Raw genomic sequence first — 20,688 nt, 5'->3', positions numbered from 1 at the left:
TGTGTAATGCACAGGAGGCCACAAGGCACAAGCAGCCCCATGGGTGCTGGAACTAGGGGTGCAGCCGCACCCCTGGCTTGGAATGGTTTCCATCAGACAGAGGGTTTACTGTTTAGTTCAATGACTCCCAGCACCCCCATTATACACATTGTTCCAGCCCCCCATGTCCTGTATCCTGCTCTCTTTCTGGCCAAGGTCCCCAGACATCAGCAAGCCCCAGAGCAAGTCAGGGCTGGGGGCTGGGGTGTTGGGGACCAGCCCGGGGGCGGCATGGTGCCACCCCCCAGGTGCCAGGCTCAGAAGTAGATGGAGCCCTCCTTGGCTGTCCGGTCGTACTCCTGGATCTGCGCCTTGATGTGTGCAAGCTTCTTCTTCAGGTAGTCGCAACGCTCCTGCTTCTCCAGGAAGGCGGGATCCTGCAGGGACAGGAGCAAGGGTCCTTTGTCAGCATCACCACCGCTGGATCTGGGCTTCATCCCCTTTCCCTCCCCTCAAACTGAGGAGCAGGGGCTCCAGGAGGATCCGAGATTTGCCCCACGCTCCCAACCCTGCGGAGAGCTGCATCCCTGCTGGCAGAGACTGGGCCAAGTGGAAAGGCAGGGAGCGCTCCCACCTGAGGACGTTCCTTTGTACGGAGCCCGAGCTCTCGGCTGGGAAGGCCAGAGCCATTGCAGCTGCCCTGTTGTGAGCAGCCCCAGACAGGCCAAGAGTGAGCGACGGCACAAGACCACGTCAGCCAGTCTAGGGACCCCAAGGGAATCACAGGTTCTAGCTGCACCCAGCGGCCTCCACAGAGAATCCCCGTTAGAGTCATTTGAACCCAGTCCTGGCTTTTCCATACCACAGGGGCTCCACAGCCGCACGCGTGGGAATGCCTGAGAGCCCCCGGTCAGCCAGAGGGGCCCTGCTTGTTTGGAAGAATTCTTTGGCCAGCGATGCTCCGAGCACTGTTTAAGTGGGGACGCAGGCTGGATACATCTGCCCCAGGGGTCCCCAACGCAGAGCCCGTGGGCGCCATGGTGCCTGCTGGGCCGTCTAAGTGCGCCTGCGTACTGGCCGGCAGATGAGCATCTGCCGAAATGCCACCGACAAGCTGCGTCATCCAGAGGCGTCGCCGCTGAGATGCCGCCTATTTTCAGCGGTATTTCGGCGGTACCGCCTCTGGATGACGCAGCTTGTCGGCGGCAGTTCGGCAGCGACGCCTATTGCCTTTGCAGCTTGTTGGCAGAATTTCAGTGGATGCTCTTCCGCCGCCACGGACCTTGGCGGCTCGTCGTCTGGCGCCTGCCAGACAAAAAAGGTTGGAGACCACTGATCTACACAGACTGCAACCACACCCTGTGATGGGGCGAGCTCCAGGCTGTACAGCGTTCCCGCGGCGTACTAGCCTCCCGCCCCTTGGCTTGCACAGTGTGCCCTAACTCACCCTCTTTTTCTGCCTGTATTCCTTCCAGATGTTGGAGACCCGGCTCTGTTCCTGCGGAGCAGAAAGCAGCAGGTGAAGGGGCCTGGCAGAGCTCTGCCGGGCAGCAGCAGGGAGCAGCCCCAGCAAGCCTGGCTCAGCAGCAGAGCTGGCAGGGAGTGGAAATTCCTTTGGCCAGAAAATTTGCAAACATTTTTCTGTTCGGAATTGGCACCTTTCACTTTGGCGAATCAGCGTTTTCCGACCGGAGACTGTGCCCCCGGAATGCTGCAGCCAGCTCCAGTAACCAGGCAGCCAGGGACTCCACCAACCCTCTGGGAATAGGGGGAGGACATCAGTCCCCCTTCAGCTGGGTGTCCAGCAGGATAACTTTGATAAGGGCCTGGCTGGGAAATGCTGCTGCTCTTTCGATCTGCCAGCTGGGATCTCAGCTCCTGGAAAACCAGGAACTGCCCCGAACAATCCTCTGGGTCTTCGAATGTAGCTAGTAGAGAATGACTCAGGGAACGCGTGTGTGGGGGGGGGGAGGAGGGGAGACACTGAATCAAGGTTTGGTTTATCGCTGCTAGAAGAAAGTGTGGGAAGAAATTCCTGCCTGGAGTAGGCCCCAGAAGGTCAGACTCGCTCATTAGCAGTGTCACCCACGCACCCGTGCAGCTCTGAAGCCGGCGTGTGGTAAATAACCAGACCTGCAAAGCCCGGAGTTGGCTTGGATCCCAGCAGAAAAAGCAGACGACCGGCTTCCCCTTTCCTCAATCAGCCCTGGGCGTCTGCTCCGAGTATTACTGAACCCAGCAGGAGCAATGTCGGTTCATGGGCCACAAGGCTTTGACTTGAACTGGCTTCCTCAAGGAAGCACCAGCGGAACCCGAAACACAAAGCTCGGTCGCTCCGCTCCCAAGGAAGTTTCCGGACGGCTCCGTCACAAGGGCTGCAGCGGCTCCTTTGTTGTTCCTGGTGGCTCAGTCGACCCTCTGCTGCTTCTAGCCTGACCAGTCTATGTCTTGGGCCAAATTGTTCTACCTGTTTCTGCTCCTGGTGGGTGCCCTACCTGTCTCCACAGCCCCTCCAGCCCTGGTCCTCTTTGCCAGCACTGCGAGAAAGGGGCCAAACAGTTCCAGTGGGTTTTTTGTGGGTTGTTCCTGTCCTAGTAGGAAATCAGCTGAGACCCATCAATTCATTCCACCAAACGTTCCCTACTGCTGAGCCAGGCAGGAGAGGAAGACGTTCCTGAGCGGTGAGAGGCCCCACATCCCAGCCCCTGCTCCAGCCTGCCTGTGCTGTGCCCCCTCTGCTTAGCAACTAACCTTCTTGCTGGCCATGCGATGAGGCAGCCGGCTCATCATGGCGTCCAACTCCTTGAACTTCTGCAGCGCCGCATGGACCTCGTGGTAGAGCTCCTTGTACTCTGCGTACTGGTCGTTGAAGACGGCCTTGTACTTCTCTCTCTCCTCGTGGCAGCAGATCCCCGGGTACTTCCTACCCAGCCCCAAGAGATTCACAGGGGGGGAAAAGGACTCTGAGATAGGTGGCAAGGGATGGATCCGCGAATGGTGGGAAAATGTTAACTCGTGCGGTGGGAGGAAATCAGGGGCTTATTAGGAAGGAAAATACCAGCAGAGTTGGGTGAGTGCTCTGATATTGTGTGTATTATAGTTGTATCTAGAGGCTCAGGGCCCCACTGCGTCAGGTGCTGCTAGGAGAGACCCTGCTCCAAAGAGCTCAGTCTATGTAGACACAGGAAGGCTCATTCTCCTACTGGGGAACTGAGGTTCAGAGAGATGCAGTGATTTGCTCAAGATCACCTGGAAAGCCTGGGACAGAGGCAGGCATTGGACCCAGGTCACCTGGATCCCAGTCCGGTGCCTTAGTTGCCGGGTTAGAGAGTGCTGCATAAAGCCAGTGCTGCCTTTTCAGCCCCTGCATCCTCCTGGTAATGACCCACCAGCACACAGCCCCAAGCCAGCCCTCGCCCGCTCCCGCAGCCAGGGACATGGACCGGGGGGATGGGTCGTTACTTACACAACATAGTCAGGGACGATGTGTGGCTTTGGGGTGTGTCCCGTCGGGATGGAGCAACTCAAGGCCCCTGATGCCTCGCCTTTCTCGGAGAACCCCAGCTGTTTGGTGACCTTCCCCGGGAGGCTCCCGGACGGCATCACCTCATCCTGGAAGACGATCCGCTTGGGTCTGGCTTGCAGGAGGACGGGGTTGTGCTTAAAGAGACAGAGGGGTGTGAGGCTCAGCAGCAATGTGACAACACTGGAATGAGTTCCCTAGGGAGGTGGTGGAATCTCCTTCCTTAGAGGTTTTTAAGGCCCTGCTTGACAAAGCCCTGGCTGGGCTGATTTAGTTGGGATTGGGTCCTGCTTTGAGCAGGGGGTGGGACTAGATGACCCCCGAGGTCCCTTCCAACCCTGATATTCTATGATTTAATCCACATAGACCTCAAAAAGTGAGCTCCTAGAGCCTGGGTTAACACCCCAGGCTCCATAGCCCACCTTCTTGAGAGCAGCCTCCAATCTCTAGGCATGGCCTCAGGGAGGGTTAGGCAAGCCCCAACCCCCCAGCCCCATGCAAAGGACGAGGGCACAAAGGGGGTGTGATTGTAGCACCTGTAGATGCTGAGATCTGCGCTAGGTGGGTAACCATAGCAGGGGAGCTGCGGCAGCATACCCAGGACCTTGGGTAGGTACCTGAGCTAGTACGTCTGCAGGACCGGCAATCACACACGTCCCGACGGCTGGGCAGAAATACCCTGAGAGAGGGAGGTTACTGCTGCACAAAGCCAGCGAGCTGTCAGCCGCACAGCCTGAGTGACGGCTGTCTCTGACGCAGCCCGGGCTGGAGACAGGCGGCTGGGCTGGATGGAGGCTCCAGAAGGATGATTCGTGCATCTCTGGAAGGCTTCGGTTTGTGGATCCCCACTGGGATCCCACTGCACGGAACCATCTCCTGTTCCTACAGAGTTAATCCTGGAACCAATGTAACCGCCACTGTCCCCAGTTCGGGGTTTGCCCCAACCTTTCCAGGACTCTCCGTCACAGCCTCACCCCACACAATGCAACCGCACATGGGGCTGGGGGGTAGGGCCAGGTTACTCACAGCCGTGGCACCCTTTAATAGCAGCTAGCCAGGCACGAGCTCCCCAGGGGAGCTCCCCAGCACAACCAACCCCCTGGCAGGCCTGGGTGGAGGGGGAGCAGTGGGGAGGCTGCAGGAGGGAGGGGGGGTGTCAAAAGTAGCAGGGGGTGTGGCTTAGGTGGGCCTGCATTCTGCCTCCCAGCAATGCCCCATACAGGCCTTTGACGCATGAGTGCAACCCGGCCCCTGTAGCCCTGGAATCGAGGAGGTACCTGCACGGGGTGAATCCTTCCCAGAGCCAAGAGAAGGCGCCGGGCCTTGGGGGCAGTGAAGGGGGCAGAAGTGCTAGGAAGCTGCCTCCTCCTGCTCTGGGGCATGCTAGCGCTAGGACTCACTAGTGGTTCAAAGCCCTCCTGCTGCTTCCTCGCCATCTCGTGCCTCCACATCTTCAGACACACCAGCGCCCCGGCCAGGTAGAGCAGGGTGGTGATGAAGAGGAAGGTGATAGCTGCCACCTGGCCCCCTTCCACTCGGCAGAAGGCGGCTATGAGCGGGTTGCTGGCAAACAGGGAGTAGCAGAGGCCGCCGCGGTTCACGTCGTTGACATAGGCGATGGCCGCCCCCATGTAGAGGAGGAACATGATGATGTTCAGGGCGAACTCTGTCAGGGGCCACCAGTGGGAGTCGAGGAGGATGGTCCTATAGTACATGGTGACCCCCAGCCCCAAGAGGATGACCGTGACCAGCCACGCCAGGCTGGCCACCACCAGCACAAAGGGGGTCATGGGGCCATAATAATTGTACCCATAGCCTCCCCCCAAAAGGCCGCCTGACAGCAGGTTCCCGCCGTACAGGTTGTACCACTGGTAGTCCTTCTGGATGTAGGCACAGACACAAGCAAAGACCATGCCGCCAAAGAGCAGCTCCAGCCCGGCCATCAGCCGGAGCAGGCCTGGCCATGACTTCATGTAGGAGTACTTGAGGTTGTAGGCCTCCAGCTTCTCCTCGTAGCTTGGCAAGGCGGGCTGGCCCTGCTGGCTCCTGGGGGGAGACATCTCTGTCTCCTGGTTACATTCAGAGGGGCTGGACCAGGAGGGTTCCTGGAAACCGCTGCTGGAGCTGCCATTGCGGGCTGGCCCGCGGCGATCTGACAACGGACTTACGGGTGGGGAGCACTGGGCGGCGGTGTAGGCCAGCGGCAGGAACAGCTCGGGCTCTCGCCTCCATCTTTGGAAAAAGTTCTTCCACGACCGCGGGATAAAACGCCTGACGGGCTTCAAGGGAGAGGCCTCTTGGGTCTCTGAGCTGCGGGGGACGTCCCCGACGGGCGGCTGGGCTGGCAAGGGAGGCTCATGGGCGGAGGAATCGAAGGAATCAGACAAGTCGCTCTTGCCAGGGTAGGACCTGCTGGACGCCCTGGTCCAGGCTTGCGAGGGCCACATTTGCCAGGAGGAGTTTAGCGGGTCTCCATCCGACTCCACGATGGGCCGCCTCTTCTCCCTGGAGGAGGTAGAATTTGCCATGTGTCCAAGGAGTCACAGCATCTCAGTCTCTAGTCTCATCAACACTGGTACTGGGGAGAGCTCTCCTCTCTGCGATCTGGCCAGGCCCTTGTTGGAGCGGGAGGGAAGAAACAGGGACAGGTTAACGCTGAGGTTCATGGGCTCTTTGCTACAAGCCCATTCGTTTATTCGTTACATCGGCAAATAAAATTCCCTTGGTGAGAGTTGGCATCCTGCTCTCTCGTTCCACTCTCCATTCCTGAGCAGCTGCAGTGGCCTCCTGGCCCTGTGATGGGCAGTGTGGCCTAGTGGCTAATGGCCAGGAGACCTGCGTTCTCAGGGCCGGCTCCAGGCACCAGCGCAGGAAGCGGGTGCTTGGGGCGGCCAAGGGGAAGGGGCGGCACGTCCGGGTCTTCGGTGGCAATTTGGCAGTGGGTCCCTCAGTCCCTCTCAGAGCAAAGGACCCGCTGCCGCCGAAGTGCCGCCGATCGCAGCTTTATCTTTTTTTTTTTTCCTGCCTCGCTGCTTGGGGCGGCAAAAAAACTGGAGCAGGCCCTGTGCGTTCTTGTCCCCACCCTGCCCAGGGGCTTTGGGGAAGTCATTGCCCATCTGTGTGCTTTGCTAGCCGCCTCGTCTGGTTAGACTGAGCCCTTCACGGCAGGGACTGTCTCACGCTGGGTACGTACAGCGCAACGAGGCTGTGGTCTTGGTGTGCACCTTGGAGGGGTTCCTGAGCTGGGCTTCGAACCCAGCAACGCCTATGCTCGGACCATGGATTCCTCTGCTATAGCGTTGCCTTGGGCCTGCGGCTCGTTCCCCCTCGGTCACCGCTCATCGATAAATGTTCAGCACCAAGGGAACAATCTGAACATAAAGAACATGACTGGCCACGCTGGGTCAGCCCAAAGGGTGCTGGATCTAGCCCCGTATCCTGTCTGCTGACAGCGGCCAATGCCAGGTGCCCCAGAGGGAATGAACAGAACAGGGAATCATCAAGTGATCCATCCCCTGTCGCCCATTCCCAGCTGCTGGCAAGTGGAGACTGGGGACACTGTCCCTGCCCAGCCTGGCTAATAGCCACTGATGGATCTGTCCTCCGTGAACTTATCTAGTGCTTTTTTGATTGGCTTATGGTGACGTCACCGCCACTCTTACACTCCAATTCTTCCCCATCCGTTGGAATCAGCACTGGTAACCAGCCCCTTCAGCTCGGGTGTCCCAGGCACCCCCCGATTAATGCCACTCTTGGCTGGGCTGTACGGGGCAGCCCATCAGGCCTTATTGCTGAACATAGAGAGAATTTCTTGGCTCTTTGGGATTGTTCTCAGCTCATCGCCCGAAGCTCAGGAGCCGCACAGTCTCTGTTGGACGCGAAAAGCAATTAGAGCAGTTCTGGGCTGGCGCAGCCAGCTCCCTCCTGGGCCTTCTTCCCAGCAAACAGCCACGCCGACCAGCGACTTTCGTTGGCCATTTAGCTGCTCACCCGACACCGCCGAGCGCATCCGGTTCAGAAATAACAGCAGCAGCTAACAAAAGAAAGGCCGCCACGTCTAAGGAGAGTCCTCTCCCCTTCTCCAGACTGCTCTGGCTTTTTCATTTCTCACCCACTGTGGGCTCCTGGCTCCGTAGCCCCTTCATAAAACCTGGGTTCTACTCAGGGACGTCCCCGGCTGCTTCTGGGGTGGGGATGTGGCTTTTCCCTTTGTACCAGAACAGCCACCCAGGCAAGGTGGGGTCCATAGACCCATGTTTACTAACGACACACAACACGCAAGGACTGATTACATCACACTGCCAGCCCGGCTGCCTTCTAGAACATGGTGAGCACCACCAGCTGGCTCACAAATGAGTTAAAGGGATACTACCCTCTGCACTCACCTGACTAATCCACTTGCAGTGCAGGGCTAACGTCAAGGGGGGGGGCGATCAGCACCCCATGGAAAAAGACACTAACAAGTCACGTTCAAGTGACGTTTGTGTGGGTGAGATACGGAGGGAGCAAAGCCTTTGGCTGGGTTGGGGGATTGGCTTGGGGGTGTGAGTATCTGCTTGTTGAGCTAAAGGACGGGTCCATCTGCCCAGGGAGACTTTGTTCATCCGGAGGGTACAGTGAGACGGACCCCAGAAGTTTGGCGTTCCCGTTTTCTATCTCTAGAGGGCCTGGGGGCGTTCACACTGGGGCCGGCTGGAAAACAAGGATTCTTGGGATTTGTTCCAGATTGGAAAAAGCCTGCAAGAACTTTGGTAATTTTTCATCCACAGACCCCCCCACCACCCCCACATACATGAGAGTGAGAGAGACACCCTCCCTCCACCCTCAGACTAGCCCAGTGGCCCAGGCACTCACACGAGTGAGCCAGGTTCAAGTCCCCACTCTGCCTGATTTGGAGTAAGGACTTGAGTGTCCCCGTCCGTCATCCCACGTGAGCCCCGGCCCCTTGGCTGTCCCAGACCTGAGACGCCTTCCTGATGAACGGGCCGTCGGAGCCAACGCCTTCCCACAGACGGTTCTGTTTTGATGAATTGGCATTTTCAAGTGGAAAAAACCATTTCATTGAAAAATCCCCCCCCGGCTCTAACTAGCGGGGATCTCGTGGGTTTCTCTAGGCACAGCCAGCCACAGCTGGGCCGCCGCCCTGCCTTACCCTGGAGCACATGAAGTGAAGCCCAGCAGGGAACCGCACACCCCCTCCGACCTGGAGATTCTTGCACTGATGTGGCTGCGCTGTCCCAGCGGAGAGCAGGGCTCGCGCCCGGGGCCCACGTCTGCTTCCAGCAGTGGCGCTGCAGTCAGCGGAGTCGGCCCAGGTGATATAGTGGGGAGCCAGGGCAGGGCCGGTTTGTAGGATCTGCACCAGCGGCAGGGTATCTTAGGCCACTCCAGCCTTCGCAGCGTGGCCACTAACTGCGCCTACGCTCGAGAGGGGAGGGCCCCCAGGATTGCCAACAGAAAACGGCGGGAGCCATTACCTGCCATTCCCTTGGGGGGACACGGGCTGCGGGGTACATGGGTTCATGGCTGAGCCTCACCCTCCTGCTGTTGTCCTGGCAAAGTCGGGGTGTTGTGAGGGCGTCCGGCCCAGCTGCTCCCCTGGGTGCATTATTAGCCTCCAGTGTAATACAGCAAGTTAAACATTAACTGTGCCCAGCCGCCAGGCAGCCCCGTGTGCAGAGCCGGGGGCCCCTGAACAGCCAGATGATAAGCTCCACCCCTGGGGGGGAGTTCCAATGGAGCCCCCCCCACTTCCCCGAAGGCGGGCGGCACTCTGCCCCAGGCTTTCCTGCCCATCAGCCTTCCTGGTAGCGGGGACAGGGCTACTACCAGCAAAAATAAAACCTGTGAGAGCTCTGTGCCTGCCAGCAAAGACTGGGGATTCCCAATGACCCCCCGACTGTTGGGCTGCCAACAGGATTAGAGCCTTCGAGCTTCAGCGACCCAGTGCAGACCTCTCTCCCACTGGAGCTAAAGGAGTAACTCCACGAACTGGCAGCAGTAGTAGGCTAGGACTGGGAAGGCCAATAGTACGGTTATGAACAGCATGAGGGTGATCACTGCCCCTACTGGCTGGACTCAGCTGTGTACCATAGGCACTATATTGCTAGCAGCTAATGAAGATTTTCCTTTAAATCAAATGGTTGAGACCTGAGCCACTGGGCCAGAAGGATTGGCGTCCACACAGCCTCAGGCCCAGCTCCGTCTCAGCACACCCTGCTGCATTATGGCTGAAGTGTTTCTCCAATCAATTAGGAGGGGCAGGATCATTCACCTTCCTGGGGCTGTGGCATGACCAGCCCCACCCCCCGCAGCTAATCAGATTTGGGCCGGGCCTACATAGAAAAACATTTCCCGTTTGCTAGGTTGCTTTAAGCATTACACGTGGCACCTTTCTGGATCTTTAATTCTCCCCCACCCCCAAACTAAATCAGGCACACTTAACCCCTTCCGTGCCACTGCTCTATCCGCCCGCCCCTTTGTCGCACTTAGTATCACTGAGTCTATAAACTTCTTTCTAGCCTGGCCGGGGTCCTAGCCTGGGGCTCACGGACAGATTTCAGGAGGCCATGACCACTCCCCATTTCTTTAGATGAGGCAGAGGGATGGGGTGCAGGACCCACTTTTTTCTGTTGTAATAGGAGGCCACAGCCAGCAGGAGGCGCTGTGCTGACAGCTACTTAATTTACCACACTTCGTGTACCCTAGGCTATCACCATGTGGGTCTTTGTCCCCCTCTGTTGGCTGCTCCACATACAGTCAGGGGTTGGGGGGAGACTCATGAGCCCTTCTGGCTGAACTGGGCCAATAGGATTCTTAGTGCCAAGCCCAGAAGCCACGGCAAAGCCACTCCGTGCCAGGGAGACAGGTGCATTAGCAAGAGAGAGAGAGCAGCTTTCATTGGAGACACTGCAGGCACTGTGTCGGCACGAACCATTCACCCCCCACCCCCTTCTCTCAGGTCGGGTCAATGTTCCTCATTCCCCAGAGAGGGAAACTGAGGCACAGAGCAGGGCCGTGACTTGCTCGAGGTCACAGCAGGAGGCAGTGGCAGAGCTGGGCCTGGAACGCAGGGGTCCTGACTCCCAGTCCTCCGGGTTCTAACCACTAGACCCACCCACCTCCACACTACGACACCACAAAGGACTTGCCGCACTCCGAAAAGGCTAGAGCCCAAATGAAGCGGACTGGTTGGGGAGGAGGGTGGGAACCTGAATTTTAAGAAGTCCGAGTCCTGTTAAACATGGTGCATCCCAGCACAAGCAGCAGCTGATTGCTCCGGCCAAAGGGCATCTCTTACAGCAGCAGGGGGCGCCCTCCCCCTGCAGTTCACACTGGTCCCAAGTTATTTGCGAAGCAGAATAAAGAAGCGTCTTTGCCCAGAAGGCTACAGCAGCCTGGCCCCTGCCAGCCTCGGCCGGTGCCCGCAGAGGGCAGGTCAGTCCCAGGCAGGGCTGGGTGCATCTTCCTCTCACAGACCGTGACACCGTCCACCCTCTCTCCATGGTGCTCCCAGCCTCGCTGGCCAGGGGAGCGCCGGGCCAGTGAGGGTTTGTTTCCCGGTGCATTTCAAGGTCAGGAGCTAATCGAGAAGGCCGGGCGTGCTGCAGCCAGCCAGCGCCCATCGGCCTTTCTTCCTAGCCCTGATGCTTCAGGTCTGGATGGTCCAGAGATCTCAGCTCCCGGGTAGGGCCGGGTTTCAGGCGTATCATCCTTACTGAGTCATTGTATTGCAAGAACAGCGGGGTGTCCCAGTCACGGGCCAGCCCCCCGGCACCCTAGGCGCTGAATAGACACGCAATGAAGAGACCGTCTCTGCCCCAAAGCGCTTCCAGTCTAAACCGCCTTAGCTCAACCGTGCTTCGCCCCCAGAGCTCCCATTCTGGGGCAGGTCCCTCAGACCCGCCCTGCCGAGCAGTTTGGGAGAATCTGGCCCTGACGGGGGGAGGGGAGGCTGGAGAGCAGGGTCTGTTGCATTGGTCTGTTGGTAAAATGTGGCTGGATCATGCTGGGATCCTCTAGGTTTCCTTGCTCAGGAACAAGGCTCAGGCAGTGGGAGAGGAAGATGGTGGGTCTGCCAAGAGCAGCAGGGAGCTTCTCATAGACACCCCGATAAATCCATGGTGGGGTGCAGGGCCCTGCACATTCTTGTAGTGCTGCTCTTAGCCAGGACTGCAGATGGGGGGCGTTTGTGGGGTCCCCCAGTTGGGTTTGCACTAATTTCACAGCCCCCCGTGGCTTGGCTCCTACAATCCCCAAATCCCAAAGCAGAAACCATCATTGTGGCTGTGAGCCACCTGCTCTTGGGCAACAGAAAACTGAGAGCATCACATGCCATTTCCATCTAGGAATCACAGTGCCGCCCCCACACTGCCTTGCACATTTGGACCCCAGGGCAGGAGGTGTTCTCCTTATCTTACCAGTGGGGAAACTGAGGCACAGAGAGGGGGAAGGGAGTTGTTCAAGGTCATAAAGCAAATCTTGATTCCCAGTCCCTGCTCCTGGCTTCCCTGCTCTAACCACTAGACTCCTCCTTTGTCTTCTGTGAGCCCAGACTAGGACCCCGGGGTCCTGATCCCCATCTGTCCTTGCACTAGCCACTGGCCTAGACAGCTTCCCAATTTCATTGCAAAGGTTCCAGTTCCCCATTAGTGGTGCCCAGCATTCCTGGGTCACCCTCTCCCCCAGTCCCTCCCGCACAGACATCCTGGAGCCCTGCTGTGCATTTCTGTTAATGAAAATACACCCCCCCCACACACACACACACAAATCCCCACACGAATCCAGCTGCTTGTGTCCAGCCTGCCTGGCATGTTTCACTACACTCCCAGGGCAGGAGGGCCGGGCAGCGGCTGGCTCTGGACTCTTGCTGGTCTGCTCCCAGCAGGGCTCTCGGTATCTCTGGTTGGCAGACAACGACCTGCCCAGCTCGCTTCTCATGCAGAGGCCTCTCCTCTCCGGCTGGGGAAGAGTCACGCTGGTGGAAGCGCTAAGCCCTTGATCTGCTCCAAAGCTGCCCTGGCTTAGGGGGACACTGGGAGCCCCAAAGAACCACAGGGTCTGTCTGCGTCCAGCAGCCTCCCCAGAGAATCCCCCTTTACCATCACTTCACCTGCCCAGCTGAGCCAGAGGGGTCGGTTCACAGCCTCTCCAGCGAAACCAGCTGTGCCCTGCCTCAGACAGCCGGGGATCTGGCCCGCTGATGCCAGTGTTAAACGCTGAGCCCGCCAGGGAATGCATGAGGTGCCAGTAGCTGACACTGACCCAAACCCAGCTGGGGGTGGGGAGCCCTGTTCCGGGCTTGGCTCACTCAGATCACAAACACAGCCACAGCCTTGGACTCTTCCCCTCGCCCTCCACTGGTGCCCCCCAATCCTGATCCACAGCCTGTCGCTATTCCAGCCCTGGGCTCTCCCATCCACACAGCTTCGCTGGTGCCCCTCATTCCTGACTTGCAGCCCCCCGTCTCTGTAGTCAGTTCCCACTGGACTGTATATAGTCAGGGGAAGGCAGGGAACCAGCTTGGCACGTACAGACGGGGCCTGCACAGCGCAGCGGAGACAATTCCTTCCCCGGCTCCAGCTCTCGGCAAAGCCGAGGTGGCAGGTTGATGGATGAGGCCAGGGCAGCTCACAGGCTGGATCCATAATGGGAAGGGGCAGCGCCGCGGCTTATTGATGCGTTCCTGGCCAAGCAGCCAAGAGTGATGGATGGGACGGGACGGGCGTACGTGGGCGAGGGGGATAGTTCCCGAACAGCTGCCATTCCAGCCCTCAATTAGCAGTTGAGGTTCATTTCACGCCTCACAAGGCGCTTGGCAGGAGGATTTTTCAAAAATGAAATCAAATCAAACCAAACCAGCCACAATGAATGCCCCCCGCCCCCAGGCTCACAGAGCTGAAGACAGAACCCAGGAGTCCTGGCTTTCAGCCACCCACAGCACTCAGCACTCCCCTCAATCACCTGGCTTGCTGGGTGTGAATCTAGTACCCCCTGAAGAGTCCATGCTGATTCCCCTAGAACCAGACACGGCCAAGGGCAGATATTTGGGGCAAGGCTCAGGCTCGTTCCGGCCCCCCCAGGACTCTATGCCTGATGCTAATAGCCCAGATGCACCGGCCTGGGTCACAGCTCACCCTGCAGCGGTGCCACGTCCCCTCCATCCTCGTTGGTTGCCGGGTTCTGCGGAGGGCACGGCTACTTGTTGTGTGCGCCAGCCTTGGATTTCTGGGCTCCTTTCCTGTGCTGCATGGTGGGGCTCGGATTGCAGGTCACGGGACGATTGGTTTCCAAACCAAGGCCAGGATCCATGTGGGCAGGTGTCCTGTGCTGGGACAGAACCTCACCTGCAGCCCATTGGGCCCACAGGTCTAAATCCTGCTCCTCCTCAAATCAACAGTAAAGCTCCTACTGGCTTCCACAGGATGCGTGATCTGGCCCAGCTGCTGCTATCAAGCCTGCGGAATGAGCTGCAGGACTCTGACAGCTGCCATCCCAGGGGATCGAACTGGGCAGCTCCAGAGCTCAAACACCTGGCAGTTCACCAGTTCACCAAGGTGCCCCAGCTGGGGCTGCCCAGACTCAGCGCTGTGGCTTGGGCCCAGAGGGGTGCCCAGAACTACAGCTGGGTGACATTGTTCCATCTAAACTTCTTGTAGCCAAAAATGCAGGTTCGGCAACACCAAAACCTCCTGTGAATTTGTGCCGCTTTTGCCGAACTGGCTCAGTCGGAAAAATCCCGCGACAAAAATCAAATCAAAACATTTTGTTGGACAGTTTCCATTTTTTAGCTCACAGTGTTTTCAAAAAAAACGACAAACTTCAGAAGCCCTCAAAGCGGAAATGAACTGTTTCCCATTTTGGGCTGAACAAAGTGTTTCCTTTGACCTCACATACATTTTTTTTCCAACTTGGAGTTGCCCCACATTTCAAGTACGTTTGTTTGCGGTTCGACCCAGAACAATTTTATCCCTCCAGAATTGACAGTGAACCGAAAAATCCATTATTGCCCCAGCTCTCCCTGCTAGACACACTCACTCACCGGTGAGTTACACTAGCCAACCTTCTGGCTTTCCTTCAGCTCTGTAGCTGGCTCCCTTCGCAGGTCATCTTCTAATCCAGGAAAACCCCCGAACCAAGGCTTCCCCAAGAGCCCCCGAGATAACACGAGCATCTCTGGACAAGCTGACATAGCAGGAGGAGAAAGAAGTAAACTGTTCATCTGGGGATTGGTCCTGCTTTGAGCAGGGGGTTGGACTAGATGACCTCCTGAGGTCCCTTCCAACCTTAATATTCTAATATTCTATTCTGAATATTACAGACCTTGCCACGCCGCAACCTGCATATAAAACACTGGCCATACACTGGACTCTTTATTTATTTTTCCCTTTAAAAAAAAATTTCGATATTCCTAAGGAAAAGTCACAAAGGACCAGACCCCTTGCCCCCCATCCTCCCACCGCTCTGGCCAGGATCTGAAGTTTGGCTCCAAAGGAAAAGGGTTTATTTGAAAGTTCCCTGGATTCTGCCATCAGAACCCACATACTGGAGTGAAGCTGGAGGCCAGGGGACTGAGGTCCTGTGCTGCTGTGCAGCCATTTGCACCAGTGCAAAGTGGGCGTGAAACGCTGCTACTCTGACTCGACAGCCTTTGACTTTGCACTGGTGTAAATGATGGTGCAAAGTGCGGAAATCTCTCCTTGCAAAACATTTAAAATTCCATTTACAATGGGGAGCAGCCCTGCCCCGTGCTGCCCCTCCCTTGGTAAATCACAATGGAACGGTCTGGTGCGCCAGGTACCCGCCTCAAAGAACGTTCAGTCACAGGAGGCCTGTGATTGGCTGAGCATCCCGTGTGTGTCTTAGAGTATTCAGTCAGCGCTGGCTTGAGCCCATTCACAAAACCCAGGGAGGGGAGTGAGCAGCAGGATGGGGAGAACGGGGCCATCGGTGTCACCCCATGATATTACCTTGTGTCAATGACCCGTCCTACACTAGGATACGGATTAAAAACCCCACACAGTGCACCTGTGATCTGGGAAGTTTGGCCTAGAGGGTGAACTTGTCCACTGGGACAGAACCAGAATCCTGGCCTGGGCCTGGTCCCTGCTCCCAGGTGGGTTCCTCCACCTGGGTTTTGATCCCCGGGACGGCTTCGTGTCCCCAGACCATGTCTCCCCTAGAGGGCCAGGACAGGCACAGCTGGGACCCTCATGCTCAGCACCGAGAATGCCCCTGGTCCAGTCCCTCCTGGGCCCCTGCCTCCCTGCGCTTTGTGCATCGCGCTGAGTATGTTTGAGATGCAGCCGTTAACCAGCAACCTGCAGCCTGTCCCCCGAGGGCAGGGACCTCGGCCATTCGTGGTGGGGCCACAGCTCAGCCCGGGGATCATAGAATCGCAGAGTTGGAAGGGACCTCAGGTGGTCACCTACTCTGACCCCCTGCTCAAAGCAGGACAACCCCAACTAAATCACCCCAGCAAGGGCTTTGTCAAGCCCTGGGATGTTTCAGGGACAACTCCCCTTCCAGCACCCACCTCTCCTCCCCTCCCCGTCACCCAGCACCCACCTCCCCGTCCCCGTCGCCTGGCCACCACTCTCTTGCCCTTTGTGATGATCGAAAGCCTCAGTGGCTCACCGGGAAGATTGATGCCAGGGGTGCAGTTCATACAGCGTTTAGCTTTTAACATCATTCAAGGGGGGAAGCAGCCCCCTTTGCCCATCCCTCCCTCCCCAGGGCAGAGCTCCAAGGGTTTGTAGGGCAGGCAGCTCTGAGTGAAATCCCCACTCTGCTCAATTCCCCCTCCCTGCAATGCCAAGGCATTGCTCTGCCCCCCGCACTCCCTGCCACCCAGCGTTCGCTACACCGAGTTCCTTCCAGAATCCGCAGCCGGATTCAGACCCATCCTGGGTCCCGGCTGCCGTGTGGTGCTGTGGTCATCGTGAGCCAAGCTCTTCGGGCCGGGCGGGATCAGCTGCACCTGCCCTGTTCACAGTCTGTATTGGCTTAATATTGCAGCCAGGAATCTCACAGCACTTTACAACGGTCAGTATCGTTATCCCCCATTTTACAGATGGGGAAACTGAGGCACAGAGTGGTGAAGTGACTAAGCTGAGGTTACCTAGTGGAACAGCCAGGCATAGAACCCTGCAGTCCTGATCCCTAGTCCCTGCCCTGCTCTAACCATGAGACAACACCTCCTTCCTAGACCTGGGGAGAGAAGCTGGGACTCCTGGCTCCCTGCCCCTCCAGCTCTAACCACTAGATCACTGCTTTTCCAGAGCCAGAACTAGACCCTAGGATTCTTGGTTCCCAATAGAACCCAGGTGTTCTGGTTCCCAGATCCCCTTCCTGCCACCACTCAACCTCTCCTCCACTTCCCAAAGCTTCCTAAAGAACCCAGGAGTCCTGCCTCCCAGCCCTGTGCCTTAACCACTAAACCACGCTGCTTTCTGTACGGCCCATTGTCATGATGACCTAGAGCGGTGCCTTGCCTCCACCCATGAGCACTGGGGCATCGGGTGCCACTTTGGATTCCCTGCCCCCCGCCTCTCTCCACCATGCCCCTCCTCCTCGCGCTAAAGGCAGCCCTGACTCCCACCTAGGCCCATACGGCAGCTCTAACTTCACTCCAGCACGATGAACTCCAGGAGTTTTAACTGTACAGGGCTTTACAGAACAAAGCAAACAGGATCAGCCACACAATGGCCAGACATAAACGGGCCTGAGCGCCGGGCCCGCCCCTGGTGTCACCCACTGTCCGACGAGGTGTGGGGTGCGGTGGAAGGAGACTTCCGCCGGCGCGTGGGCGTCCACGAGGACCTCTCTGAGCTGTTGGAGATGGGGCAGAACCTGGGGGCGCAGCGCTTGGCCAGCTCTCGCTGCTGCTGGCTTATGGCTTGGCTGATGAGTCCCGGCAGGGCATGCAGGCTGAGGCCCAGCGAGTCGATCTTGCTCTCCAGGGTGTTGATGCGTTTCTCCAGGTCCTCGTTGCGCTCTTGGAGCTCAGAGATCATGTCGTACATGATGTTCTGGGTCTGCCGGAGAGAAGGGGAGAGGCTAGGTGCTCAGACACGACATCATCTCAGCAGGCAGCCACAGGGCTCCTGGCCTCACAGTTCCCAAGGCACTAGACATTAAAGGGCTCCTGGTACCCATACCCAAGGGTTAGGGCTCAGACCCAGGGGACAGTGACGTACCAAAGTGATTATTCTGCCAAGGCTACATGGTAAGAGCCAGTGGAGAACTGGGAATAGAAGCCAGGAGTTCTGACACCCAGTTCCTTGTTCTAACCACTAGACTCCACTTCCCTCCCATAGTCAGGGATAGAACCCAGGAGCCCTGACTTCCAGCCCACCCCCATCCGCTCTAATACACCAGAGCCCACTTCCCTCCCATAGCCGGGATAGAACCCTAACCACTAGACCCTTTCCCCCTCCCATAACCCAGACCTCACTCCCCTTCCAGAGCTGGGAATAGAACCCAGGATTCCTGCCCACCAGCCCCCAGCTTGAAGCACTAGCTCCTGCTCCCCTCCCAGAGCCAGGAAGAGAACCCAGGAGTCCTGGCAAACTATGGCCCAGGGGCCACATCCAGCCCTTGAGCTTCTGGTGGGGAGTGAGGTTGGGGGCTTGCGTTGCTCTGGTGATCCAGCTGGGGAGCGGGGTCAGGGCCTTGCCCTGCTCCAAGTGTCCCATGGGCCTACGTAGCTCCCGGAAACAGTGGCATGTCCCCCCTCTGGCTCCTATGCGCAGGGGCAGCCAAGGGGCTCTGCATGCTGCCCCTCCCCAAGCGCCACCCCCACAACTCCTATCGCCAGGAACCACGGCCAACGGGAACTGCAGGGGCAGCGCCTAGACAGGGCAGTGTGCAGGGCTGCCTCGCCGCGCCTCTGTGTAGGAGCCGGGGTGTGTGTGTGTGGGGGCGACATGCCGCTGCTTCCTGGAGATGCTTGAGGTAAGCACCACCTGAAGCCTGCACCCCAACGCCCTTCTGCACCCCATCCCCCTGCTCCAGCCCTGATTCCCCTCCTGCCCTCCAAACCCCTCAGTCCCAGCCTGGACACCCTCCTGCACCTCCAACCCCTCATCCCCAGCCTGGACACCCTCCTGCACCTCCAACCCCTCATCCCCAGCCTGGACACCCTCCTGCACCTCCAACCCCTCATCCTCAGCCCCACCTCAGAGCCTGCACCCTCATCCCCCCCGCACCCCAACCCCCAATTTCGTGAGCATTCATGGCCCATCAGACAATTTCCACACCCAGATATGGCCCTCAGGCCAAAACGTTTGCCCAGCCCTGCACTAGAGCCCAGGCCAGATGCAGCACACTGTGCTGAGGCCGGCTGTCTCCCGGTAACTCACCTTTGCCAAATCCACCAGGGTGTTTGCCTGGTCATTCAGTTTCCGTTGCTCCATTTTCACACTCCTCAATCTAGAGCAAAAGAAGTGACAGTGGGTCAGTGGCCCCTGTCCGGCAGCCAGAGGACGGAGCCTGGGGCGGCCCTTCCCGAGGACATGCACAGCGTTCCAGAGCCCGGCTGGCTGGCTCCAATGCACAGACATGCAGCTGTCGAATGAGGCGGCCCCTGTGGAATCTCAGGGCAGGAGGCCGATCCTCTTGCTCCAGAGCCGCCACGCCCTGCCGGAGAACAAATCTCTCCCTCCAGGAGCCAGTGCCAGGTCGGCAATCAGCTTTCGGGGGCACTTGGGAGCAAGGAGGAACCTTGGTGTCTGAGGCTCTGTGGGGCTTGGATGAGTAAATGGGGCTCCGGCCTCACTGGAGAGCACCCACCCAACAACCAGATGGTGGAGCTACAGAGAACCACTACCATGCAGCTAGGCCTGGAAATGGGACTGAGATGCCCTGCGGTGAATTTGGACGCAGAGGAGATGGGGCTGACTGGGGGATGCAACAAATGTCCCTTCGGGGCGGCGCTGGGCTGGGTGGTTGAAAAGTGACCTCAGGGTAGCACTGGGCTGATACGGAGTGGGGAAGCCTTCGTATGAGTGAGAGCCACTGGAGATGTTAGCCCTTCTAAGCTGTTTCTCCACAGGTGCTGCCCCCCTCGGCTGCAGTCACCCCTGGCCTGGCTGCTGCCCAGACCCCTCCACACACCCGTTCTGCAATTAACACCGCCGGCAGCCCTCCCTCCCCTGCTCCAGGCTGGGCAGCCTTGCATTCAACCCCTTGGGAAGGCACAGAAGCAAAGGGATGGAGGTATCTCTGCCCTCCTCTCTCTGCTACCCCCATCAGCAGCTCCCTCCCTGTGCCCTAAATTGGCCTCTGCTCAGCCGCACTGGGCAGTTCCCATCTCACTGCCTCAAACCTTCCTCTGCCGTGCCCTGAAACTCCACCCAAGGCTCCGAGGGGGGAATTCGGGAGTTCTAAGCAGTTCTAGATCACGTGTTCCAGGACTGCCCCCTAGATCCAGCTGCCCTGGGCTATAGGATCCAGCCCTGCCTTTTCTAGCGTCAGGGTGGCAAGGAGCGGTGGGGACACAAGGAGCTCTGTTCATAACTAGTGCCTTGCTGGGATGCTGAGGCTAACGTGCCAGCTTGCCCGAGAGCAGGATCTGGCCCATGCTTGCTCTGGGGACGTCTCAGACGATCAGAGTGGGTGATTGCAGCTCGGCTGAGCAGCCCTGCGCTAGTTTCAAAGTGGCTGATGAGGCCACGCAGCCGCTGTCACGGGCTGGCTCTGTGAGGACAGACCTGGGCTCCCAGGCAAGCCGCCCAGCACATGCTACTGTGGCTTCACTGCTATTTTTCACCATGCATAGACTGAAGCTAGTGCAGGATTCTCTCCCTGGGCGGCAGTCAACCTCGGTTTGCAGCGGAGACACACCAAGTGACTCAAGCCCCCGGCAGGGAGAGAAGCCCTGGTAAGCTGCTACATGGCTGCTAGCTATGGGGTTCAGGCTGCTGAATGGATCAATGAGGGGGGAGTCAGTTCGGCAGATGCCCCCCACACCCGGGCCATGGACAGAACAGGGATTCACAGGGTAGATTTGGGGGGTCTGAATGGCCAAAATGTTCCGTTTCAACAAAACCATGCACAACACAAGGCCACATTCGAGAGACTGGCAGCTCCACGTAGGTGACTTACTTCTGAGCTCTGGAGGGATCGGGCAAAACAAAAACAAAACAGCACGTTTTAATAACCCAACAGACAACACGCACTGTCAC

General features: G+C 58.1%; 2 protein-coding genes across 5 annotated transcripts in view; both read right to left on the bottom strand.

The window, feature by feature from the left end:
* Positions 1–200: 200 nt before the first annotated feature.
* OCEL1 (occludin/ELL domain containing 1) lies at positions 201–9,117 on the bottom strand. 2 transcript variants are annotated; one of them, XM_050934335.1, is made up of 6 exons: positions 9,040–9,117; positions 4,903–6,007; positions 3,446–3,639; positions 2,731–2,902; positions 1,427–1,477; positions 201–416 (listed from the first exon to the last, which is right to left on the bottom strand). In XM_050934335.1, the coding sequence occupies exons 1-6, from the start codon at positions 9,108–9,110 to the stop codon at positions 297–299; spliced, it is 1,713 nt and encodes a 570-aa protein (XP_050790292.1). In that variant the 5' UTR covers positions 9,111–9,117; the 3' UTR covers positions 201–296. The 2 variants fall into 2 exon arrangements, 1 of the variants encoding a protein (XP_050790292.1); XR_007771419.1 differs by lacking the exon at positions 201–416 and having other exon boundaries at positions 1,426–1,477; positions 2,113–2,902.
* Positions 9,118–14,306: 5,189 nt separating this feature from the next.
* The window catches only part of KCNN1 (potassium calcium-activated channel subfamily N member 1), a 49,537-nt gene continuing 43,155 nt past the window's right edge, over positions 14,307–20,688 (bottom strand). For 2 of the 3 annotated variants that reach the window (XM_050934336.1, XM_050934339.1), the window contains exons 8-9: positions 18,865–18,934; positions 14,307–17,538 (exon numbers count right to left, since the gene is read on the bottom strand). In XM_050934336.1, the coding sequence (XP_050790293.1) occupies positions 17,251–17,538; positions 18,865–18,934 (358 nt within the window). In that variant the 3' untranslated portion in view covers positions 14,307–17,250. Of the gene's footprint in view, positions 17,539–18,864; positions 18,935–20,688 lie in introns of those variants that run through there. The other variant, XM_050934338.1, reaches the window with a different exon arrangement.

This window comes from Gopherus flavomarginatus, chromosome 24, assembly GCF_025201925.1.
Source record: "Gopherus flavomarginatus isolate rGopFla2 chromosome 24, rGopFla2.mat.asm, whole genome shotgun sequence".
NCBI lineage: Eukaryota > Metazoa > Chordata > Testudines > Testudinidae > Gopherus > Gopherus flavomarginatus.
The sequence above is the reverse complement of the archived record's forward strand: the minus strand, read 5'-3'. Positions and strand labels throughout refer to the sequence as shown.